This window comes from Ovis aries, chromosome 13 (assembly GCF_016772045.2).
Source record: "Ovis aries strain OAR_USU_Benz2616 breed Rambouillet chromosome 13, ARS-UI_Ramb_v3.0, whole genome shotgun sequence".
Taxonomy (NCBI): domain Eukaryota; kingdom Metazoa; phylum Chordata; class Mammalia; order Artiodactyla; family Bovidae; genus Ovis; species Ovis aries.
Window position 1 is genome coordinate 42,501,130 of NC_056066.1, and position 25,459 is coordinate 42,526,588.

General features: G+C 45.3%; 3 protein-coding genes across 24 annotated transcripts in view; 1 reads left to right on the forward strand and 2 right to left on the reverse strand.

The window, feature by feature from the left end:
- The window catches only part of GDI2 (GDP dissociation inhibitor 2), a 30,443-nt gene extending 22,030 nt beyond the window's left edge, over positions 1 to 8,413 (forward strand). The window contains 5 exon segments of the mRNA NM_001161865.1: positions 4,798 to 4,897; positions 6,253 to 6,424; positions 7,790 to 7,934; positions 8,123 to 8,177; positions 8,267 to 8,413. Coding sequence (NP_001155337.1) covers positions 4,798 to 4,897; positions 6,253 to 6,424; positions 7,790 to 7,934; positions 8,123 to 8,177; positions 8,267 to 8,413 — 619 coding nt within the window.
- LOC101105348 (choline transporter-like protein 2) lies at positions 717 to 3,994 on the reverse strand. Its single transcript, XM_027976784.3, has one exon. It carries the CDS (start codon positions 2,976 to 2,978, stop codon positions 1,815 to 1,817), a length of 1,164 nt encoding a protein of 387 aa, XP_027832585.2. The 5' UTR covers positions 2,979 to 3,994; the 3' UTR covers positions 717 to 1,814.
- Positions 8,414 to 9,962: 1,549 nt separating the features above from the next.
- Positions 9,963 to 25,459, reverse strand: part of TASOR2 (transcription activation suppressor family member 2) — a 69,235-nt gene continuing 53,738 nt past the window's right edge. For 10 of the 22 annotated variants that reach the window (XM_060397536.1, XM_042229659.1, XM_042229667.1 and 7 more), the window contains 8 exons: positions 23,736 to 24,594; positions 21,570 to 21,993; positions 17,237 to 20,989; positions 14,872 to 14,997; positions 14,036 to 14,189; positions 13,113 to 13,218; positions 12,500 to 12,681; positions 9,963 to 11,838 (listed from right to left, as the gene is read on the reverse strand). In XM_060397536.1, coding sequence (XP_060253519.1) covers positions 11,720 to 11,838; positions 12,500 to 12,681; positions 13,113 to 13,218; positions 14,036 to 14,189; positions 14,872 to 14,997; positions 17,237 to 20,989; positions 21,570 to 21,993; positions 23,736 to 24,594 — 5,723 coding nt within the window. In that variant the 3' untranslated portion in view covers positions 9,963 to 11,719. The remainder of the gene's footprint in view (positions 11,839 to 12,499; positions 12,682 to 13,112; positions 13,219 to 14,035; positions 14,190 to 14,871; positions 14,998 to 17,236; positions 20,990 to 21,569; positions 21,994 to 23,735; positions 24,595 to 25,459) is intronic. The other 12 variants (XM_060397541.1, XM_060397538.1, XM_060397540.1 and 9 more) reach the window with 2 other exon arrangements.

The following is a 25,459-nucleotide window of genomic DNA, read 5'->3' on the forward strand; positions in this document are numbered from 1 at the left end:
ATGTTTCATCTGATGAGACATTGCTTAACAACTTTCCAGAGGGGTCGTAGCATTCTGCTTACACTTAGCGGTGTGAGAGTTTCGGTTGCTCCACACCCCTGCCAGCATTCACTATTGTCAGTCTTTTCCAGCAGGTGTGAAATGCTATCTTTTTATAATTTTAATTTGCATTTTCTGAGGACTGATGTTGATCACCTTTTCATGAGCTTGTTTTGTGAAATTTTGTGATGTGTTCATTTGTTGTGCACATTTTGTTATTTCCGATTAGCTGTTAATCACATTCAGTGAGTTTTAAAATTTTTTTAAGTTTTTTCAATAGATCTAGAATTCCCATGTTTAAAATATAGTTTTCATTTTTATGGTGAGGTTTTCTGTTTGTTAATTTTGACTCATGAATATGTAATATTTTTGAGCATAGATCTTTGAACAAGCATATTTGTTCTGTACATTTTTATAGTAGCTGCATTTAACTCCCCGCATGTTTTAACATCAGTAATTTGGGCATCTGTTTTGATCGCTTTTCTTTTTTCCCTGCATTTAGTAATCTTTATATAAAATTATATTTTATACCATGCATATTGCACATACTGATTGGTATACATTGTAGAGATGCTGGATTCTTTCTGCGATTGAGTGATTTTGTTTTGAGTTTGCAGTTAAATTATTGACCATTCATCTTGAACTTTTGGAGGCTTGATTTTTTTTTTTTTCCACTGTACAATAGGCACTTTATTAGTGGTTGGAATGCAGTTACACATAGGGGTGTGTGGACAGAATGGGGGAGGGGGGCAGGTAGGCACAGGAGACAGAAACCCCAGGTTGGGGCTTCTCCAGATCACATATCGATATGGGGGGCCTTGAGATATGGCGAAGGGAGAACGGGTACACCAGTTCCCCTGAATTCAACACATTTGGCAAAAGATCCTCAAAGCGAGGAGACTGGGGGTGGGGGGTGCCCATTTGCCCAAGGCATCTACCCCCATCCCCCCTTTCTTCGAAATCATCCCTTGGGTGGATTCAGTTTCTTATGTCTCTTACAAAGAGAGGTGTGTCAATAAGTGGCAGAGAAAAGGGGAAATTCGGCCCGACTCAGCCAGCCAGCCAGTTTCCATTTTTGCCGCTATTACCAACCTCCTCCCCACCAGCCTACCCCCAGCCTCCCTGCCCCCACAACCTACCTCCCTCTTCTCCACCCCATCGACACCCCAGCTGCTGCCTCCCTGGCCAGGAGACACCCCTACCTGGGTACACACAGCAACACCCAAGGAGGGGACATAAGCATTCTTTAGCGGCCCCATCTCAGCCGTGAAGACAGAGAAAAAGCTAAGAGACCCTTTAATGCATGTCCAGGTTTAAAAATAAAGAAATGCCTGCAGTGGCCAGTAGCCAGTTGTTCAGCCTGGAGAAAGGGTTCTGGCATCCTGGCCAGAGCAGATGCAGGTTACAGTGGCCTTGTTGCAGCCACCGCTGTTGCAGACACAAATACTGTCCTGTCGTAAGAGGGGGCAGGAACCACAGGGCAGCCCACAGAGGCCCCACATGTTGGATAATAAGAAGCCCCACCTGGATTCTCATCCTGGCTGGTGGGGGGTGAAATAGTGAGGGGGGGAGGTGCCCAGAAAACTGCGACTGGCCCTTGGCATAGGGAGGTGATGCCCCAAATCCTGCAGGTTCCCTGGTGGTAACTGGATGATGGGTGGGGCAGGAAGGGGGCGGCAGTGATAGGACTTCAGGTCAGCCCGATGGGCTGAGGGTTCTGACCCAGCTGCCCAGCACACATCACGAAAGTTCCAGGGAGGGTGGGGGCAGGGCCTCTAGGCCTCCGCCTGCCTCTTGTTGGTCTTGTTCAAGATCTTGAGGGTGAGAGACATGAAGTAAGGCCTCTCGGGCGTCCCATCTTTCCTCTCCAAGTCCTCCAAGAAACAGAGGAAAAGTGTGTCCACGCACATGCCGTAGACACTGAAGAAGCCATGGGCGATCAGGTAGGAGCCGATGACCACCGTCACTATAGGGACCCAGTAATAATGGAGGGGTGGTGCTGTGTCCTGCACGATCCTGATTCGGTGAGTGAAGAAGAAGAAAGCCAGGATCCCCACACTACCGACTATCAGAAGTTTGCCCAACAGGAAGAGGGAGTCGGTGACTTTATCCAGGACAGCCACCCTGATGATGTTTCTCATGAGCAGGAAGAAGGCGTTTCTGGCTGAGGTGCAGAAGTTGGTGCCATAGATGGCAATCATGATGTAGGCATTTCTGTTGAGGAATTTGATGAATTTCTCTAGACACCAAAAGCAGCATTTGAGACAGCTCATGAGGAACTTTGCAAACTTGTTCTCTGCCGCTTTCAAGCGCTGATCCAAGTACTCCAGCATCACTCGGATGACCTGCACGACGGCCAGAAGGAGGGAGCCAAAGGCCAGGGAGCCTGTGTGATACCTGAGCGCCCGGCCAAAGGCAGAGAAGAGCGGGAAGGCAGGCAAATCATCCGGCTTGTTCATGGCCCAGTAGTAGGAGGCAAACGCCCCGGCTAGTGTGACTTGGCCCAGTGCCAGCACGAAGTTGGCCAGCCAGAAGAACATAAAGATGTTGAAGATCTGCAGGCCCAACAGGGCCCGGTGGTAGGTCGATTCACCACCATAGAAGGCGAACTGGCAGTGGGCTCCAGGACACATTCGGGATTCATTGGAGGAGGGGAAGGTCTCGGGGTTGCAGGTTTTCCCAGCAACTGGGCAGCTGGTGTCATTGAAGATCTTATAGACAGCTTCATTGGAAGTGGACAGGAAGATAGCGGTGCTAGCCCAGTAGGCGATGCAAAGGCACAGCAGGAAGAAGGTGACCAGTGGGTACAGCAAGGAGCACATCACGTATCCCACAGCCCTGCTGGCTTCTTTGATGAGTGCGATGGCAGTGAGAATTCTCTTCCGTAGAAAGATGAGCAGCAAGATGATAATAACCTCAGTGATGCTCAGAATGATCATGAAGGCCACCCAGGTCTGCCGCAAGTGCAGGTACACACGGAAGTCTGTCTAGAAGCCAAGGTCCACCAGGGAGATGTCAGAGCCGGCCTCACCATGCAGCCGAGCATATTCCATGTAGCAATGCAGTATTCCGTAGCCTAGGACCAAGATCACCATGACGATCATCACCCAGACCATAATGCCAGCCAAGAATCGGAGCAGGATGATGAACAGGAAGCTCAGCACCATGGCGATAATCAGGCCTATGATAATCCAGTACCAGGAGACTGTGTAATCTTCAAATATCCTCATGGCCAGCTGCCGGTCCTCCAGGACTCCACTGGCCTTCTTGGCGCCTTCCACCAGCTCCGTGATGTTTTTCCGAGAGCCATGCCCATCCTCGTAGGTCGTCTCGTTGCCCACCATGAGGACCCCCTTGTGGGCATGGACAGCCGGGAAACATCGCTGGGCAAAGGGTTTGCTGGGAATGAGGACAGCGGGGCAGTCTCCATCTCGAAGGACTTCAGCCACACCCTTGTTTTTCTGGAAGCCAGGTAAACAGTACTGCTTGTAGTACTCAAAGTCCTCAGATGCATGAGCATTCAGGTAGGTGAGGTAACGGCTGGGACATTTCTCCACACAAATCTGGGGGGTGGGACACTGGAATTCCAGCAGGACCAGGGGGCTAGCACACTTCATGATGCTGAAATAAAACAGGAAGGGTTTGTTCTCATTTTTCGTGCCCTTCTGCCCGCAGAATTGGCCTCGGCTGTCAGTGGGGTAGATCACCTTTCGAGGGTCTCCATGGGTCCAAGCTATGATGCCTACAGCTACATAACCCACGATAGCCAGAAAGAGGAAGACACAGCAAATGATATCTGTGCAGCCTCTGTTGTAAATGGGTCCTTTGAAGGCGGGGTCATACTTCTGCGGTGTTCCATAGGATCCGTCCTTCCGCTCGTCCACCATGGCCGCGGCGGGCGGGGAGGGGTGTCCGGGCCAGCTCGACCCCAGCCCGGTGGGGCTGGAGGCTCCGCTGGAGGCTTGATTTTATACTTTGTTGGTGGGGGGATCTTTTGTCTGGCTGAATCCTTAGTCCTAGCATAGTTAGGTGTGGTCCTTTCGTGTTGTCATTGGAAAGTGCACGAAATGTACCAAGTTCCTCTAATATGGCGTTATCAAACTCATTTATTCTTAAGGCCTGTGGTCTTTGCTCAGGTCTTTTTGCTTTTCAGTTGTTGCTTTTATGGATTCCTTGGGAGTCTCTCATGTGTATAAGCATTTCTGGAGTTACTTAAGGATTTGAAGAGATTTTGTAATTTGGCTGTTTCCCATTTTGGAAGATTTTTTTCCCCCACAATTTTTATCTCCTCATGCAGGCCACGTTCTGTCTATGGCAACTTAAATCAGTAAGCCTGTGGACTGGGAGGTTGGTTCTTTCAGGGGAAGAGCCATACAGACCACATGAAGATCTCATGCAGCTGCTTCCTTTCAAGTCTCTTACCTAGTTTCTGCCTGTTTTTAGTCAGTATCCAGTGCTTCCTGATTGGTTTTGTTGTTCAGTTTTATTTATATGCAAGAAGAATAGACTTACAAAGCTGTTCTCTTGTTACTGGTCAGTGTGGGTGTTTTTTTTTTTTTTTGACTATTTTCATAACAGAAAGTAAGACATCATTTACATGGTTTTGACTGTTTTAGAATTGATGCTTTAATGACTTAAACTAATGCCTTTTGGAACGAAATTGAACGAATGTTGCCTACTATTCATGAAAGTCTAAGAAAGGAGACTAGTAGTTTAGCAGTTATAAATTACTAATTGTAAATACTTCTTTTTCCCTAGGCTAAGTGCTATTTATGGAGGTACCTACATGCTGAATAAACCAATTGAAGAAATCATTATGCAGAATGGAAAGGTGATTGGTGTAAAATCTGAAGGAGAGGTAAGAACCTTTTACAACTTAAAAAAATGATATTCTTGTAAAGAAAACTTTATTGTCTAGTAAGTACTTAACTTGGTGTGGACATTGAGCCCGGATTTCAGACCACATATGTTTTCTTTATGGTAACTGGGTGTTCATAACGACCGAAAACTAGTTACAGGTGTGCTTTTGTTTAAAAAAATTTTTTTTTCTATTGTGTTGATTGTTGCTTAATACTAAAACAGAAATTACGAACGCACTCTAAATGGTAAGTTTCATTTATATGCTGTGGGTTGGTGCCTATCTCCCAAATTTCATTTAAATTTAGCTTTATTTGTTCCACGTACAATTTATTGGTTGAAATGGGGCTTGGCCAATACCGTTTTTTTATTATTCATACAATTAATAATGTCAATAATAATTACTATGAACATTTATTATTTGGGGTTTAGCCATGGAACTGGCCAGGAGTTTTGAACAGTGTTTCTCAAATTTGAATATAAATTGTTAATTTCGTTAAAGTACTTTTTTTTTTTCAGTTGTTCTGTGGTGGGTTTTCGTTTTCTTCCAAGTTCTCAGGGGGTGCCATTGCTGTTGATCTGCAAACCAGACCATATTTCATGAACCATCAACTTTTACAAATAGAACTATTAAAAAAAAAAAACCTCATATGTTAAAAAAATTTTTTTTTGGCATTCCTGATTGTATTCCATGGATTCAGACCTTAATCTACACTCACTAGTTGACCCTCTGACCCTTTATTGTTGTAGATCTTTTGTAACTATCTTGTGCTTTTAGCATACACATAATAGATGTTTAGGAAATAGGGGTGAATATTTTAATCTGATAACTCAAGGTTCTTTTTATTCATTCTTCTTTGTTTTAGGCAACTGCTTCCTCTTAGGACATTTCAGTGCTTTGATATAAAGAGGAAAACTATAATAATACATAAATTATCTTGCAACTTAAATTTTACTTGGGAAGTACAGACTTAGAGTGATTATGGTTTGTTTGTACCATAAGCGTTTATTTCTCACTGGGTCCATTCACATATAATGACATTTCTTGAACAGTTTCATTTAATTCTAGCAGTACGTGAGCCCTCTTCTGCCCAGTTCTAAAGCTTATATGTCTAAACACCATGCAACACATTTTATCTATTTGAATAAGATTTAAAATTCATAGATTTGCTCCAGGAGAACTTACAGGGATTGTTGGCAAAGCTAGTTTTAATAGTTATCTCTAATTCACTAATTATCTGTGGTTAACTTGATGAAGATAACAGGTGATGTTCAGGGAACAGTGGCATCATTATACCTTCTAAAAACATTGTGATGAACACTGAGTATTAGAAAGTCTTCAATGTTTTGTTGCAGATTGCTCGCTGTAAGCAGCTCATCTGTGATCCCAGCTATGTGAAAGATCGAGTAGAAAAAGTGGGCCAGGTGATCAGAGTCATCTGTATCCTCAGCCACCCCATCAAAAACACCAACGACGCCAACTCCTGCCAGATCATTATTCCACAGAACCAAGTCAACCGGAAGTCAGGTACGTTACAGAGGTCAGGCAACGTCTGCATAAATTGCAGTTTTTATCTATTCTATTAGAGTGAAGAAACTTTAGTTTACACATGGAAAATGTGATGGGTTTTAGCTCATAGAACTCCTAGACCATAACTTTGAAATGGACACGTTAGGCCAGGAGCCCTGCCTTGACTTCGACGCACCTCTTGGGGCCTCCCTTCCCTCCTCTAGAACCGAGAGCTGGACCCTATGAGTGCACTGTGTCTCGTCTGAACATTGTATGCTTGTGGGAGTTTATGCTTATTAGTTGACCTGGTTTCACTGTAACTTTTAGGCTGATGACAGCACATAGTACTATTATGTCATGATTTGTCAATATCTATACTTGCGTTTGCCTTTAGCAGTGTGCTAGAAAACAACTTGGATTTCTCTGATTAAGATCACAACTTAGCTCTGAAATCATAATTCTGCATCTGTTTGCTTTAACCATTGGTTTTCATCTAAGTAGCATTTCCCATCTTCCTTTCAGTTAGAGCCCTGAAGGTTTTATTTATATAAACTTCAACTTAAAAGGAACTATTAACCTTTAAATGGCCAACTATGTATTTTCCATATAAGAAATCAAATCACAGAAGGTTATTACTGAAACAAAGGGACTTTGACTAAAGTAATCTCTCAAGGGTTCCCAGTAGATCTCAGGGTCTGTCAAGGTGAGGCCTTCCCTGGTGGTGGTTCATTGGTTAAGAATCCCCCTGCCAGTACAGGGGCATGGGTTTGATCCCTGGTCTGGGAATATTCCACATACTGCAGAGCAACTGAGCCCATGCTCAGAAACAAGTGAAGCCTCTGAGAAGGCTGAGCACAGCCAAAAGAATAAATAAGAAAACAAAGAGTAAGGGGAGCCTAGTAATTGTTTTCTGTATTGGAAATTATGTAGTTACTTTAGTGTTACACAGACAAGTGTGGAATTATTATGAGCTTATGTCAACATAAGAGTAGCTTATGCTGTTTGCAATTTTTATTGCTTAAAAAAAATGAGAAATCAGTAGTTAAACCCCACCTTGGCTAGTCAGAACCTTTCTAAGTGCAGGACTCAGGGATGAGAGACAGGTTTCCACAGTTAGCTGTGGTAGCTGGGCAGACTCATGTCCACGTCCACTACTCACTGCCATGTGACCCCTTCCTTCATCTCCAGTAGGCTCAAAGTGGCTGAATATTTCCATCCCCTATGTACGACTGACCGTGTTTGCCTCCATATAGAACTTGTCTCAGAAGATAGTCTGTTCCAAGTAACGTTAACTCACAGCTCGCTGAAGTTGGGGTGAAACCGAGTGCGCACCTCGGCCCCATGTCCACAGGGCCTGGCAGTAGTGGCTTTGCTTGCTTCCAGATATCTATGTCTGCATGATCTCCTCTGCACACAATGTGGCCGCACAAGGCAAGTACATTGCCATCGCCAGCACAACGGTGGAGACCAAGGAGCCTGAGAAGGAAATCAGACCAGCCCTGGAGCTCCTGGAACCAATTGAGCAGAAGTAAGTGCTGGGTTTGTTTATGCCAGCTCAGACCCGGGACCGACTGGCTCCGTGGTGAACTGAACCCTTGAGAACAGTGAGTGCAGCCGTCGGCTCTTCCCAACCTCCTTGCCTGGGCTTGGAGTATCAGGCCCAGCAGTGAGGGGCATGTCAGCTCCCTTGCTGACTGAGTTCTCTCTCCCCTCCAGATTCGTTAGCATCAGTGACCTCCTTGTACCAAAAGACCTGGGAACAGAAAGCCAGGTGAGTGGCTGTCTGAAAAAGGTAATTACCAAGCTTCATTGGGTGATGTCACCAGATAAGTTTCAAGTCTTTGTGATTTTCATTTCCAGATCTTTATATCCCGTACCTATGATGCGACAACTCACTTTGAGACGACCTGTGATGACATTAAGGACATCTATAAGAGGATGATGGGATCCGAGTTTGACTTTGAGGAAATGAAGCGCAAGAAAAATGACATCTATGGGGAAGACTAACAGCAGTACATGTTATCATCTAATTAGGACAAACTTAAAATTTGGCAAATGATGCATATTGTATGAAATCAGTATTGTAAGGCCTGCTTTTGTAATCAAAACTGAGAGATTGCAGAGCACTGTACCAGTAAATATTCCTCCCCTTTCTAATATCATGTATTAACTTGTTTTCATGGAGTGGCTCTTCCGAATTGGTGGGTTCCCACGTTCTGTTCAATTTAACCAATATTGGCTTGTGTTTCCTAGTGAAGGATCAGTTTTAAAACCTTGTGATACTGATACAGAGAACTTGATACAGTATTTGTATCTTTTAATCAGTGTAGCCTTTGCAGTTATGAGCTTCCGCTGTTCAAGAGCTGGGTCAGTGCAGCTTGCGTGCCATCTTGTCTTCTTGACGGTGAGGAGGTTCAGAACTGAATGTCTGTAACTGGGGACAGCGTCCCTTACTCCTCCCCACCCCTTTCTGTTCACGTCATGTGTCAGGACAGTGCCCACCCAGCCCAGCCACAAGCTTGGTTTACATGGGCCTCCAGTTCTAACCAAACTCCAGACTTGGATAGTCTTTTGGAGGAAGCCTGTGTGCGGTGTTTTAACCTATTAAAACTGATGAGCGCAGAGGGGAAAGAAACCCATCATAAAGCAGGTAAACGTAGGAGCTTCTTCTGTATCCCAGATGTGGCTTCTTCAACGGACCAAGCTGCAGCACAGTATTGATTTGACAGAACCTCTGCTCCAGTGATGTCTCCAAATGATTTCTGTACTGCAAATAAAGCCCAACTCTGGAAACCAGCTCCCTCTTGTTCGTCTTTTGTGTCCTGACAACTCAGAGCTAGTGAGTACTGCACTGGCCTGACAAGCTGCTCATCTCCTTCACTAGAGCTGGAATCAGATGTGAGGGTGAGCGCTGAAGACCCCTCGTGGACGGTGGAGCACCACCATCAGGCTGCACTGTGAGTAGACCCTGAATTACGTCCTGACACAATGTTTATTAGACCCTCCTAGGAATCCCAAGTAGTGGTTTAGAAACAGACTCTTGTCATGAGAGAGTAGAGGACCCTGCCAAGTGGAGTAGGTGCTTTAATATTTCCATTTATTTCAGATTATAGCTGCACATAGTTTTAATGGTACCCCCTTTCCCCTGGATAGTTCAAGCCTCACTTTATGCTGTTACCATATCAGAGGAATGAGGACATTGTGACTATTCTCTCGGTCTGAGTGTTGATTATTACAGATGAGTCTGAAGGACATAGACTAAGGTAGGTGCTCTGCTCTGTTAAAGGATTTAGGGTAATAACAACTTAGATTACCCAGGTGGTTACTTTAGCTCAGTCTCATACTGCCCACTTTTGGGGGGCTTGTTCTGCACATGGTATGCACCTCCCTGGATGACATCCCCGATCATCCCAGTTGAAACCTCTGCCCTTTCTAAAGAGAGTTATCTAAAATTCCCACAGGCCACCCACTTGTCACACAGTAATTCACACCGAACTGTTAATGCAGCAGAGGTGCCTGCTGGCCTAATGACAAGACAAGAGAGCACCAGCGTGTCTTCGTGTTCTGCATTCAGCATATTTATTGAACAATAAAATGTCGGTGCCAGGCCAGTGGGTACAGGGTTGCCAAGGGCAGAGTCTGTACTGCAGCTCAGCCTAGTGTGCCCACCCTCTCGGCGTGGCTCAGCCCTCAGTCACAGGACAGATGGCTTGGCAGGCGCCTGCTGGCCAGTCTCCGTCTTCAGCAGAGGAGGTGGCAGGGCAGGTGCCACGCTGGGCAGGTGGCAGGTGTGTCAGCCACATGCTCTCCTTTTCTGTAGTGATTTCTGATTAATTCAGGGTGCCTAATTCAGCTATGGTTCTCTTACTAGGTTCTTGTTCCTGGGGTAAACATTAACTGGTTGGTTTTCTAAGTAAGGGCTAGGGTAAACTCTATTCCTCCTCCTAGGAAGACAAGTGAATTTATTAGCAGGTTGGGTTCAGTAGGGGCAGGATATGAAGCAGGTAAATGTCTTCCTGAGGGACAGGCCTATTGTGACCCCAAGAAGGCCAGCCTGGGGGTGGGGGGTGGTCCTGAGCTGTCCCCTGCTGCTCTGGCCAGCTACACCTGGGATAGGGGAGCACCAGGCAGGTCTGTGAGGACGAGGCCAAAGGAGTGAGGCTACAGTGAGGTAAGTGGGAGCATTTCTCTGGAAGTGCTTATTCTAAGTGGACTGAAAACTTTAAACCGCTATAAATCTTCCCTAACACATTTAATTTCTACCATAAAGTCGTTGCAGAAGCAGTTGAATGATTTTTAGTTGAATGATTTTTAGTTGTCTTTATTTAAAAAAAAAAATTAGTTACAAAAATCTTTGTTCCAAATAGATACTATGTATCATACAAATGTTTTTTGCTTGGTTTTGAGTTTTAAAGATTATTGTAGAAATTATTTTTAACATAAATAAATGATTATTTCTTCCTCAGGACTGATTTTGTAGTGCAGTATTTACATAAACTGAGTAAGTGAAAAATGACGGTTCATAAATTTGTACCATTTAGGAAAAAACTAATTTCATGTAGTGTAGCATGAAAACAGGAAGTATAACCACTTAAGATTCTATGTGGCAAAACCTTTAAAACAGACTGTCACATGCATTACAGATGCATTTTTGACCCTAACATGCAAAAACAGAGCTACTGGTTAAAATAGGTGTACTTTTTGCTACAATTCAATATACTTGTAAAATTCTTATTTTTAATATTAAGTTCAATTAATAGCTCTGAAAACATTGTTCAAAATGAAAATATTGAACACTGCAGTCCAAAGCTAATGAATAAGTACAGTGCTGCTGTGAACAAAGTCATTCTAGCAATGTGTAAAACATGAAGGAAAACATTTCCCCAGGTTGCAAAACACTGATTTGAGATCTCAAAGATTTTCAAAGAAAAGGGAAAATACTAATTTATTGTTGGCATCGTCGATGTCTAGGTAAGCTGCAGTTGAGCCACCTGGATAAGTACAAAATTGATAACTGTTGTGTAAGTAGGATGATATCTACTGGGGAAAATACCCAGGAGTCTAGGTGACATTGTCTTCTCTCTGCAAGTGAAAACGTTTATCATTCAGAAAGTAGTTATTCATTAATGATACTTGAGAAAGTCCCCTTTATGCCAAACCAGCAGCAATTCCACCCCTAAATAAACACTTTAAATCTATAGCATGATGTGTAACATACAAAACAATTTCTGAGCAACTGGTTTCTCATAGACACAGATGTCGGTATCTACCCCTGTCAATTCCAGGTCACATGGGAGTGTTTGGGAAGTGTTCTTACCAGTAGCTACTCCGAAATGGAGCTGCTACTTTCTGTATATTTTCAATAAAGTCATTTACATCTGTCACAAGGATGCCACTATTTTCAAAGACTTCTCTGGAGACCACAGGCTTTTCTGCAAAAAGAAAAATAACTTTTGGTGAACAATTCATTTATTTGTATACAGCTTTTAAAACGTGTATACACCTTTTATTACTACATTATTACCTTCTAAAACTACATTACATATGAGGGAAAGAAGGAGCCTGTGTCAAATGAAGAACAAGATTGGAAACTTTGGGGTCAGCTGCCTCGGGGATGGGGTGCTGAAACCATTGATGGGCCTTCATTCCTTAAAACCGTAGATGGTTTCATTTAACAGACCTTTAAGGAAATAAAATCTGCTCTACTCGCCCCAGCCTTGTATGTTCAGGCTGCCATTTCCTGTATGTCCAGGTGGAAGGCCATTTCCTGGCTGATGACAATCAGGCAGCACTAAGGCTATGAATTTGGAGAAGGCAATGGCACCCCACCTCAGTACTCTTGCCTGGAAAATCCCATGGACGGAGGAGCCTGGTGGGCTGAAGTCCAAGGGGTCACTAAGAGACACGACTGAGTGACTTCACTTTCACTTTTCACTTTCATGCATTGTAGAAGGAAATGGCAACCCACTCCAGTGTTCTTGCCTGGAGAATCCCAGGGACTGGGGAGCCTTGTGGGCTGCAGTCTATGGGGTTGCACAGACTTGGACACAACTGAAGCAACTTAGCAGCAGCAGCAGCAAGGCTGTGAATTACCTGTCAGGAAGACGGCAAACCTGGCGTGGATGTGCTGAACCTGCAGGTTCACCAGACATTTCAGATGCTCAGTTTTGGTTGATGGTCGAGAGTCACACTGGTGATAGTGAAGCAGCTCAATGATGTTTGCACTCTGATACGATTTCAATATTAAGTTCTTTTTATGTGCAATTGAATCCACTCTGAAAAATATAATGTTAAATTTAGATTAGTCTAAGTTTGTGAAAGATTTTATTTTCCTGTATCTTAATTTTCAGTTTTATTCCTAGACTTTTTATCTTCACTATAGTCAGTCATACTCCTTCCCCTTTCATCTGGTCTCTACTTACTCTTGATCTTGAACCTTCCTCACCTCCCCTCTGAAGTGCTCTGGTAATGAAGCCCTGTGAGGGCTCTGCCCCTCCCTGGCAATGCTGGCTCTCAGGTCTGCTCCGTTGGTTCCTCTCCTAAGTACACACCTTTCCCCAGCCTCTGTGCTCAGCCATTTCCCTTTAAGATCTTAGGTAAGTTCATGACCTTGGGGCAGCACTTGACTGATGGTGGTCTAGAGCTCAGGGAGCACTTCCAGGTGAACTTGGGGGTTCCCAAGCCTCACCTTCCATGAAGGTCTTACCTCACATCTTCCTTTAGCTTTTTATTTTCCCTGTAGTGAAGCAACCACTTCCATCTTCCATTTTCATTTAGTTTCTCTAGGATTTTGACAATTTCCTTCAGTTGAACTAGAGATAGAACAAGTTTAACAAGAGAAGATGCGTTTTAGGATTGCTGGGTCGTCAAAGCCGAGTGATTACCTGTGAGAAATAAGGCCCCGTGCTTGTGTGTTCACCATCACTGCCCCCTCTTTTGCAGGGTGGGCTTCTCAACCCAGCCCTGCCCACTCATGCTCCCGTAGGGAGGAGTGAGTGGAGGCAGCGCTGCAGTCATACAGACCATGGACGTGGAGAAGTGGGTTCTGCTGCAGCAGGCTTAACACAGACTCTATAAATATCTGCAACATTCATGATACAAGTTAAAGTTCAGTGCAGAAGTGGTATCCGTATTTCTCATGTGGCATCGGAGCTACAGACTTGGACTGTATATAAAGTGCTGCCCTGTGCTCTGACATCCTTCTGTGTCGGTCACTGCTCTGAGAGAAAGCAGATATGAATGTTCAAGCAGGTGACTGAACAGACTGAGTAGCGGTTTTTAGATTTCTCTGGTATTGATGGGCGCGTTGATGGCAACGGAAATGGAGGAAAGAGGGCTGATTCTAAACAAATATGTAGCTGACGATTTGCCAAAGGGAGAAATTGAATATAACAATCTAATGCGTATGAATAGTTTAGCTGCATTACTGAGTGGTCTGGTGGGGGAGGTGACTGGTTAATGCAAAAGATGTGAAGAGCACAGTGCTTAGCACAGCATATGGCAGAAATTAAGCCCTCAGTATATGGTGACTGATGTTTAAGTTGATAATTTCTATTTGCTGAAATATTTGGGTCACTGGGCAAGGAGAAACTGATTTGACTATGTAAGAAAGGAAAATAAGAGACCAACCTAATGTTAAAGTCTCTAGTAGTTTGTCATCTGATACCACAAAGCCTCCTGTCTGAAAAAGCTCTTGGTAGGTGTCATTGAGGACGTCTTCAGGGCTGTCAACTCCAGCAAAGACGACCCTGGGAAAGTGCTTCAGCTTCAGCAGAGAAGGAATCTGTAACATAAGAGGTTCCCAGTGAAGACAGGCTCATGGGGTCACTTCTGTCACTTTTAAAGGGCATCCGGACTCAAGAACAGCTGGAAAAACCTTTAACCCTGACTGACCCGTTAATTACACAGTGGTCTCAACTCCAGAGGTGGGGGATGGAGTTTGGGACACCTGAGGTTTGGGACGTGTATCAGGTGGCAGGCTCACCACCGTCTCCAGCTCAGTGCAGTCTGCTGTGGGTTCAGTTACTCTGTCCTGATGCAGGACTGTGCTTGTCCCCAAAAGGGGCTTGACCTGGCACAATTACTTTTATTCAGTTAATAGGTAACCATGGTAACAAAGAGTTAAAATTTTCACAAGTCCTTTTAAAGCAAGACTTGTTTCTGTTAGATATCCAGAGGTGCAGATTTGTATTTTAGGTGGAAAATCGGTCTCTTCATTGATGTTCTCCCTTAGTTACTGTGAAGATATTCTTAACTCGAAGACATAATTTGCAGATCAATACCTTAATGACAACATGAGTATCACCAGCACGGTATCTCAAACCCATTATCTTCCCACTTAGATTCAACGGTATCAGGTTTTAACCTCTCCCCTAAATAAAAAGGCAGTGATGAGGCTAATTTCAGAACAACATAAAAAATGTTCGGAATAAGTTTCTCTGTAAGAAGGTGATCTCCAAACTTACCTGATGCAGGTGGGATGCTATATCTTCATTTCTGATGATGACTAAGAGTGCACCTTTCTCTCTGTGAAATACTTGACAGAAATGCTGAGGTTCGATTTCTGTGTGGCCTCCTTTCCTTAGGATATTCTGGAAGATTTACAGATAGCTATTGTTTAAGAAAGGATACTTGCACAGAACTGTTATAAAACTGCTGACAGAAGATATATAAGAAAGCACATCTTATTTACTAAATTATGTCCTAATAAGGCATATAAGTTTGTCTTTACTACTAGATGAGCACTTTATAATGAATCTTTTATGTCCATATCAAAGGCTGATTCTTCAGAAACATCAAACACCCATACTCCCTCTGAAGGGAGTCACCCTGAGGATGAAGATATTTACTTTAAAACTGCCGCCTCAGTTTTTCCAGGACTTTGACCAGCCCTGATGCCTGTGCACTGCTCTGAGTATCACTAGCGAGGGCGGATGATGGAGAAGCTGGCAGACAGTTGGACAGTGTAGGCTCTGGGATGTGGCACGTGCTGGGGTTATACTGGGCCTGGTTACCAGGGGTGAGGGGCATGGCTGTATCCCACAGAATGGCCCTGCAGTAAGCTTTGTTGAGAGGATAAGCTCGTGTAGTTAAGTTCCTCAAGCTTGTCCTCTGATTTTGATGCTGTTCCGATCTGGAGGATTGCCAGTAACACTGTCCATCATTTGTTATTTCTTTTATAAAAATAAGGTGTTACTTTGGTCAGTCTCCCTTGGCTCTCAAGGCAACCTGAATTTTGACTTTCAATTCTTCATTCAAAATGTATGGTGATGCTAATACAACACTGTAAATCAACCACGTGCTAAATCACTCAGTTGTGTCCGACTCTTTGTGACCCAATGGACTGTAGCCTGCCAGGCTCTCCTGTTCATGGGATTCTCCAGGCAAGGATAACTGGAATGGGTTGCCATGCCCTCCCCAGGTAAATCAACTATACACCAATAAAAATCTAAAAGTAAAATGAAAAATGTATGGCGATGTATTTTCAAAAATACTCCTACAGACGAAATTTCTTTTAATAAAGAGCTCACTAAAATATCTAAGTATCTAATATCGTTCATCACTTCATGAGTAAACGGGGCTTGACACCCCATTGGGCGCTCTGGAACAGACGAATCTTCCAGGAGAGCTTTCTGAGCTACAAACACTGCTCCTGATTACACTTTATTCTCAATGTATTTTACAAGGTGTCCACTTGCTCATTTGAGGAACACACAATTTGTTATTTTCTGTTGTAAATAGTGGTCATGTGACAAAATATTACCATGAAACAATATAGTCACTGTTGAAACCTGTGTTATCTACAAGTACTCCAGCTATAAATAAACTAACATCCTTCTGGTTGCTCCTGTATGGAAACCAGCATCACTTTTGCTCTGCTGAGGACATAAGAACCAAGATCTTGCACTGCTGCTTTTGAGAGGGAAGCAAGAAGAAAGCAAGTGTTCTGCTCACTGTGGCAGAACAGGGACTTGGCCCTGACTCATGTCAGCACATGTCAAGGTACGGCTATGCACTGAGCCAAAGAAAATCAACTCTAATTCAAGGTTAAAAAAAATTATTTACAGATTACTTTTGGAGGCGAAGCACCTTCCAAAAAAGACTGAAGGCCCTTTCATGCTGTATTTTTTTCAACAAAACTGTTTCCCAAAATGGCGTGAAATGGGAGCAATGATGGGGGTGGAGGAGACCACATCTGGCAGCCATCTGTGAAAAACCATGGACAGCAAAAGGAGCCTTGGTGGGGAAAAATACCAGTTACACAGAAGATCAGATTTCACAAATTTGGGAAAAATAAATACTTAGAAATCATATTTAAATGATACGAAATTGGAGCCATCAGCGTCTCCCAGGAGACCGTCTCTGGCTCAGCCACCTGGGGAGCTTCATGAGGCTGCCCTTCCTCCCTTAGCCACCCTCCGGGCGGTGGAGAAATGCTCTCTAAAGCACGGCTGCTCTTTCAGAAGCACTCCTCAGCGCCTTCCAGGGGCCTAGGGTGGTCGTCTCAGTGCTGCTGTATGATCCTTTGACCCGATGGTGACCACTACACTTTGGGAGGCCCTCTCTACTCTCTACCCTTTGGGGAGCCTCAGGCCTGGAGGTGCTCAGTGACCAGGGCGACACGGGGAGGACCCCCAGGAGGCAGGCACATAGGACCTTACCCTGCTCTGTAGTGGCACTGGGGACAGGGAAAGACTGAGCTGAGAAGGTATAATACCACATCGTGGCTGCTTTCTGAAGCTGAGAATGCTGTATTACTAAAAAAAAAACCCAAAAACTTGGACCTGCAATCAAAGTAATAAAAACTGAAGGAAAAATCTGGCACCTTACCTTTGTTCTTACAAAGAAGGACTTGTCTTCAGTCTCTACGAGGTGGAAGAGGAAGGTGCTGGAACACGCCTCCCTCACCACTCGCTCCAGCTTGACGCGCAGGCTGGAGCACAGGTCGGCCACCAGGTCCTCGTAGGAGGCGGGCTGTGGGCTGCAGACACACAGTTCACTGGGCATGGCCGCTCCCAAAGCCACAGGTGGCTCCGTGTCCTGGACCAACTGGCGGCTGCTCAGCATCACCTTGTTGAACTCGGCATACTCACTGAGAATGACAGCAATGTCGTTGCGTGAGTCTTTCAATGTACTGTTGTATTTCAGCTTGTGGAGGTGGAAGGAGGCGGTCTGATTCTGGTCTGAGTTTGTGAGGTGATTTCTACCATGGCCACACCCCTTCTTCCAGGAGGAGGAGCGGTCCACATGGTTGGGCATCTGATGCACGACTGTCACCACAAGAGGACTCCTGCTTCGGGAGGTGGGAGGCAGCCCCGGGCATGTGGGCATTGGGGTCCCAGGAAAAGCCCCGGTGGTGACCTGGGGTGGAGGCTCCTTTGGAAAGGCACCAGGCAAAAGGGCAGAATGCCGAGCGGCTCCCATCTTCACAATTTGTTTCAGTTTGTGTGCAAAACGCAGGTGCTCCAGGTCTAAAGTGTTCTGGGTGAGGTCATCTGTTCCCTGCCAGGTGTCCACCCAGGAGCTGAGCAAGCCACACGGGACCGTGCTGCTGGGGCGCCGCCTCAAGCCGTGCAGGGTTCTTGGTGTGTCTCTGAGCTCTCTGGTCACGGTGAAGTTGGCGTAGCTCCTGGGGACCCCACAGACATCTCGGATTTGGACGTAACAGGGCACACACGTAGCTTCCTTCTTCAGTCCACCCAGCCAACTTCTGGGAGGAACGCTGGTCTCCAGCCCTGGAACCTGGCTCGCGTAGCCCCAGTCATGGTCATCACTGGTGTTCAGGCTCAGGAAAGCATCATAACTGTCTTTGGATGCACCTTCTCTTTTCCCGGTGTGGCCATATTGTGAAGCACGGGACTCTTCTGTGTTGTATCTGGGGTGTCCATACTCACCCACAGAGTCCTGATCTGAGTCTCCAGAAAGGGGTTCATAGTAGATGTCAGAGATCACGCCCACACCCTTGCCTCCACCTGTGCCTGCTTCGCCCGTACTCACACCTTGCAGCTGCTCTTCAGAGACCCCACCAACAGGAGGTGCACCAGATCGGGGAGCAACGGACACAGAGGGCTCTGGACTGGCACTCTCGCCGTGGGCTGCAGTACCTGGGTGAGCATCAGCCTGCAGGTACGTGGGGAGAAGTCCGCCATGGAGCAGATCCCATACTGCACACGGTGACCCCTCCTGCAGCAGACAGGCTGACTCCTGTCTGCCTTGTGGAGAGGTGGTGAGCAGCTGGGGGCCAGCACCTCCTGGATCCGCGGCTCTTCCCTGTAACTCGGCTCCACTATCCTCACTGTTGAGCAGGTGGGTCATTCTGACAACCGGGACTTCCTGTGTCGGGAACCCTGTCCCTGTGTCGCTGGGGCCTGTGCTGTTTGCTGTGGTAGCCCCGCCTGAGGGGAGTGCAGGCTTGGGGAGCTCTGGGTGCCCGTGGGTCTGCACACCCTCAGCTCCAGCAACTGGGTCGGAGCGCAAGGACTTAACCAGGATGTAACAGCATTCCTGTGTTTTCACATTACTGCTCAAAACATCTTCAGGAAGGCTCTGAGTGCTGGTCACCACAGCACCTGGTGTGGCTGTAGAAACAAACATGTCAGCAGAAGACTTGTTTTCAGGGATCTCTGCAGGACTGAAAGGCTCACTGGTCTCCAGGACACGATGATGTGAGTGGGGGCTGCAGATCTCCACACCCGTGGGCTGCAGTGGGTATCCTGATGATACCAGGTTTTCAAGAGAATCTCCGTACGTGACACCGCAGGCAGGCTGGGTTACTGTGGCATCGAAATCTGGCCCCTTTCCTGAGAGAGAGAAGCCCTCCCCACATTTACTTGGGCCAGTTTCCTCAGTGACGTCACCAGGAAGGATTAAGAATCTACCTTTTCTTCCTGCGTGGTTCTGTAATTGTAGAGGTGTTTCAGCAGAAAGCTGCATCTGCTGTACCTGAGCTGAGTTATCTTGTTCCACTGGATGGGTGGCAGTAACAAGAGAACTTTCCTTTTCTGTTTCGGCCAAATCTCCTGATTCGACCTCACAGAGCCTGGTGCTTTTCTCACCAAGTGTGTCACGGTGTTTCAGACCACGTGGAGATGTGGCCTGAGTTGGTGGTGCTTCTTCCACTGGTGCCTGGGGGCCAGGGCTGGAAGCGGGTGACACTTCTTCAATCAAGGAACCGAATGGGAAGTCAGAGGCAAGGTGAACTTCCTCCGCAACCTGCCGGGTACATGTTTCTTTAGAAAGTATGAAAGCCACTGTCTGTAAATGATCACCTTTTCCCTCCTTGTTTTCTGCTGGTTTCACAGACGTGTTAGCAGCAGAGTTCACGTCTCTGTTTTCTGTGAAAGTAACCTCTTTGGACATGAGTATTTCCTCTGCCATCTCCTGAAGGTCTACGCAGGGAAGCGAGGCCTCCTGCGGTTGCTCCACTTCACCAGTGGGCGCTTCTTCCCTAAGACTCATGGGTGGTGATAGGGTGAGAGTGAGGTCAAGGTTGGAATCCTCCTCTGATACCTTGAGGCTGACCTCCTCTCTATTCACAGACAGGCCTGCTTCTTTGGTAAATGTGGAATTAAATGGTTTAAAACTAATATTTTCACTGTTCAGACCACTCTTGTCCTTCTTTAGTTCTGAAGAGCCACACAGAGTATTCCTTATTGATGCGATGCAGTTAAGGGAATCCTTTTTTCCCAAGGGGGCAGAGGCTGACAATGGGACTACTTCAACCTGGGACGGCTCTATTATTTCTTCCGAAGAGATGCTCAAGAGATTCTGTGTTGGGAGAAGGAATTCTTGAGAGAGTTTCATTTCTTCTCTGGGTAACAAGTAATTTGAACTTTTAGCCAATGGTAATGCTTCTATTACCATGGGATTATCAGATGGTGAAGGTGAGCCTGTCGCAGCCTGTCCCTTCTGTAAGGAATATGTTTCTTCAGCAAGTGTCTCTCTATGCACTGAGGAGGCATGGAGGTACTGAGTGCCCTTTTGTCCTGACACTGCCAGCGAGGGGTCTTCCCCAAGGCCCTGCATCTGTGACTTTTCAAATGTGGATACAGGATGTCTAAGGCTTGCAGCAGGTGACACCTGTTTAGTCAACTCCATGTTAAAGGCTGTAGGTTTGTCAGCTCTGCTGACAGCTTCTGTCTGTACTGGCACGTAGGCACTTTTTTCCAAAGTGAGTGTAACTGGTTCCAGATTAATCATCACGTACCCCGTATCACCCTTCCCCTCCAACAATGGCTGACATTCTTTGTTTATGGGGCTGCTATACTGGGTAAGGCCCTGCAGAGCATCTGCTTCTGTTTCCTTTTGTGCATGAAAAATATCAACTTTGCTCTCAAGAGTGCTGTACACAGACTTCTGGCAAATCATTGATGGACTGTTGATCTCATCATAAGTCTTGGCAAATGTGGTTTGTGGGGCAGTATCATTATAAGAGGTCACTTGTGTGTTATCAAGAGGCTCAAAGGTTTCATCTTCACCAGGAATAGAAGGTCCATTAGCTTGAGTTCTTCCAATGCTAGGAAGCACAAGATCGGAAGTCTCCAGTTTACCTGATGACTCTTGTTCAGCTTTCCCCCTAATTATCTGAAATGATTAAAGCAAAATAAATAAATTAAAAAAAAAACCAAGAGTCTAAAATACATAATTTTTAAAAAAGAATTTACATATGGGAAGAACAGACAAAGAATGATTTTAGCTAGTTCTGTCCTTTTGAATCTTCACAGGGCAGAGATCAAGCAAATCCCTCTCTTCTTACATAGGCTTAAAATACACTGGAGAGAGAGATTTTTTTTAAATACACACATAAAAGCTCCAATAAACACTATTCTAGGTAAGACACAATAAGTATTATTCAGCTCAGAGAGAGTAAGTAATTGGCCCCAAATCACACTACTAAAAAGCAACATAATTATGGCTGGCTCCTAGATCATCTGACCCTTACGATTCTTTTCCTATTTTCACTTCTTCAATCAGGATGGTAGATAAGCTCCAAAGCAGACAACATGGGGCTTGAAAACTTAAGTTTCTGGCATTATAATCCTGTACAGAGTTAGAGAATCCACTTTCCTAAAAGAAATCAGTGCCTTGTTTTGAAAGTGATTTTATGTACAAAAAAATTTCTTCAAAAATAATACCAGCATTTTTAGTATTCAGCTTTACTGACCTCATTATTGTAACAGATGAAATTCTGGCTTTCTGGGCTTTCCTGGTGACCCACTGTTGCAAACATTTCTTTCTGTTCATTCTGCACCCAGAGCTCCAGGCCTCTCACAGGAGGAGACTTTGTGAAAGGACGCAGGGGGTCGGCGCCAGGGCAGGACACCTCAGCTGCATGGGCTCTGGGAGCCTCACTGGCCTCCAGCAGAGGGTCTACGGAGTACCTCTCTACTCCGGAGGGCTCCTCGATTTCACACTCAAATGGCTCTAGTGTGCTATTTATGGACACGTATTTTGCTGGGTTGCTGTGTTCTACGACTTTCCGGGACGACCGCACAACTTTGTTCTGTCTGCTATAAAACAGAGCCACCCACATATGCAGCAGAAGCTTCACCTCTTCCACGTTATCCGGTAAATCAGTATTCCAGGGCCTGAGGGTTCAAAGAAGGAACAAATGAAAATCATTGAAGATGACTCTTTTAGATGACTGTCATATCATAAAGCAAGTGCCTTCATCATTAACAGTTTTTATGTTCAGTTTTCTTTTAAAAATTACATGCTGCTGCTGCTAAGTTGCTTCAGTCATGTCCGACTCTGTACGACCCCATAGACGGCAGCCTACCAGGCTCCTCCGCCCATGGGATTTTCAGGCAAGAGTACTGGAGTGGGTTGCCATTGCCTTCTCCAAAAATTACATGAGCATGAAATAAAAATAAGACAAAAATGAAGTTAATTAACAAATAATTACAAAGCATCTCATCTCTTCTTTTTACAGAGACAGAGCAAGGAGCTGGAAATCAGAGTCTTAAGTGACTTCTTTCAAAACACAAACTCTGTGAGTGGAAGAACCATGATCAGAACACAGGCCTTCCCGCTCTGAGCCTGGGGCTCTCCCCAAATTCAATGCGAGCTCTCCTGGGACAAAACAGACACCTTATGTGAATAATGGCTTCAGTGACTTCCCAAATCCTCATCTCCTGGCTTCCGGAAAGTCTGGCTAACCTATTTCTATTTTAATTCTACATGTCTAACAGTTGGGAAGTCTGAAGATTAAAGTAGTCAGGCAGTTCAGCAGAACTGCACTATTTTCAGATCCCAGCTTTGAAGACACTCCTGAAACCAGAAGGGAGACAGAACACACTTCTGGCCATATGCCAGGCCAAAGAGCAAGTGTAGTGAGTCAGAGGGGTTACAGAGTGGGGCTTCAGTGAGGCAGGGTTCAGGGAAAGGAAGTGACCCTCATGAGCAAATGCAGGCTCTTAGGTGTGAGCTGGTCCTGGAGCGAGAGGAGTCCAAAGGAATTCAGGGCCTTGCACAAAGCATCATTCCCCTGCCATGAGCTGAGGTCACAGGCCAATGCTCACTGCTAACAGCGATAGCCACTGTTCAATACCAGCCTGTCACCATGCAAACCCTCATCATATGGCTATTATTAAACTCATGTTAAAAACATTGCCCACAGACTGTCACCCTTCCCAGGTGTCATCTGGACACTGGTGAGAAATGCAGACTCTCAGGCCCTACCCTAAACAGAGTCAGAACCCACAGTTCAGTGAGCTCCCAGGCTGAGTATCAGGAAGGGCCAGAAGTGCTGTTCTGAGAGCTGGGAAAGCCTTGACTCCATACTGAGGCTGGTCCACGCTCCAAAGCCAGTGCTTTTAGCTCTCCACTATTCTGCCTTGGTCCCTAAGGAAGATTTCTAGAAAAACCCCATGTAAACATGCTCACTCACAGCAATGTGACCAACTTGACAAGCTACAAGTTTTATTTTTTCAATTATTTATTTACTTATTTGGCTGCACTGGGTCTTAGTTGAAGCACATGGTATCTAGTTCCCTGACTAGGGATTGAACCTAATCCTAATCCTGCTTGGGGAAGGAGGAGTTTCAGCCACTGGATCACCAGGGAAGTCTGCAAGTAATTCTTTAAATGTTTTTTCTGGGATTCAGTCTGCAAAGCATTATTCCTTTACCTCACTATTTTCCACCAAGATCTTATTTACATATTACAATTCAAGGACCAGAAAGACTCATGAAGGAGCATCTCAATGATCCACTGCTCACTATTACTCCGCATTTACTGGATTTTACACCCTTCTTTCTCCCTCCTCAGACTGAGCACAGCATCCCTTCTCCCTACATCAAGTTATCTACCCAGTGTCGCCCCTACTCACCCATGCAGTGCTCTGACCACAGTCTTCTCCAGCGGGTTGTTGGTGTACTTGCTGTCTAAGCTGAAAGAGTAATCTGCTTCGCATGTGAACATGACCTTAAAGGAGCCGTCACAGCAGAACACGGTGTGTGAGGAGCAGCGGAAGTCATGCGGGCCAGTGGACAGCAACCCGGCCCTGTGCCTGAAGGCCAGGGCCATGGACAGCTTCTGTAGCGGGGACGTCAAGTTCTGGCGCAGGAAGGGTATCACCTTCCCCACAGGGGTCCCGATGTCAGAGCCTTTGGTGCTGCTCTTGGCAAAGGCCAGGCCTGGGCTCCCCCTCTTTGAATGTTCCACGAGGAGCAGGGCGTAGGAATGCTCCGCAGCCACAAAAGAGCTCTGGCTTGCATCGGAACTCTCGTGGGTCTCCTTGGGAAGTGCTGGCTGGGCTTCTGCAGGGGCCCAACTGCCAGGACCCATGCTCTCTTCCTCTGGGCTGACTGTGGGGTCTGATGACGGACTACTCTGGTCAGAGGACGGCTTGTGTAACGGCCCACCTCTCTGACTTTTAACTCCTCTGTGGTATTCGTGGTCTGATGTCCCACACAAAGGCTGTTCTTTAGAAAGTGGAACACTGTTTTGCGGCGGCTCCAGGGAGCAGGGGAGGTTTCTGGGCTCAGGGGATGGCGTGCTGGAGGTAGCAGCACTCAGAGCCAGGTCGGCCAGCATGTTAAGGGCCTGCGAGTCACAGCCAACAACGGAAGTTTCAGTCGGGGCTTTTGGGGCCACCGTGACATGTTCTGGTTGGGTTGTATTTATACTAATAACATCTTGACCACTGGAAATTTCTGATTGAAGCTGTAAAGCAGTTTCTCCTTTGGCTTCATTGTAAAAGAAAAAAAGATATATAACATTTGATTTCCATAGAACTAATTCTTTTTTGTACTACTATGGCTCAATGAAAGTTAACAGCTAAGGGGACGTATTCAAGAAAAACCTCTTGGTATGTTGCAAAGTTTGTATTAAGTTTTTATTATTAGACTGAGGTCTTGTCCAATTCCCTGAGGCTTTATAATGTGTTTACCAGAAGAACCAGTTCTAGGGAGTATGCATATTAATTAAAAAAAAAATCACCCTTTGAAATTGCATGTACTGATCTACACATAAGGCATATTGCTCAGCTAGAGAAATATACAAAGACAAAAAAAAAAAAAAAAAAAAAAAACCCAAACAAGAAAACAAGACTTCTGCCTTCAGAGGGCTTACAGTCTAGTGAGAATCTAAGAGTTTCTAAGTTTAAAGTATATATTACAGAATGTTAACATACTTCCTTAGAAATCATTTTATGAAAATCATTTATTACAAAAATCACCTAAGTTCAAAATAGAGATGATTTTAACCATACTGATGTTTAATTATATTATGATAATAAAATATGAGAACTGTTTTAAAAATATTCTGAATTGCCAATTAACTTCAAGTTTTAAAACTTCAGTTTTTACATTGAAAACATTTCCTCTCTACTCTGCAAAAAAGCAAATCTCCTCATCTAATGATAATTCTTTCAGCAGGTAGTCAAATCTCCCCATATGCCTTTGGCCAGAAAACACACACTCAGGTGGTTTACTTGCCTTCTCAGCCTTCTTAAAAGCGGTTATCACGAAGGACAAAGCTCACAACAGTACTAGGCGGTGAGTCCCTGTAGCAGGTGGCTGGATGGACAGAAAAGCCAACTGTGCCCCTCTT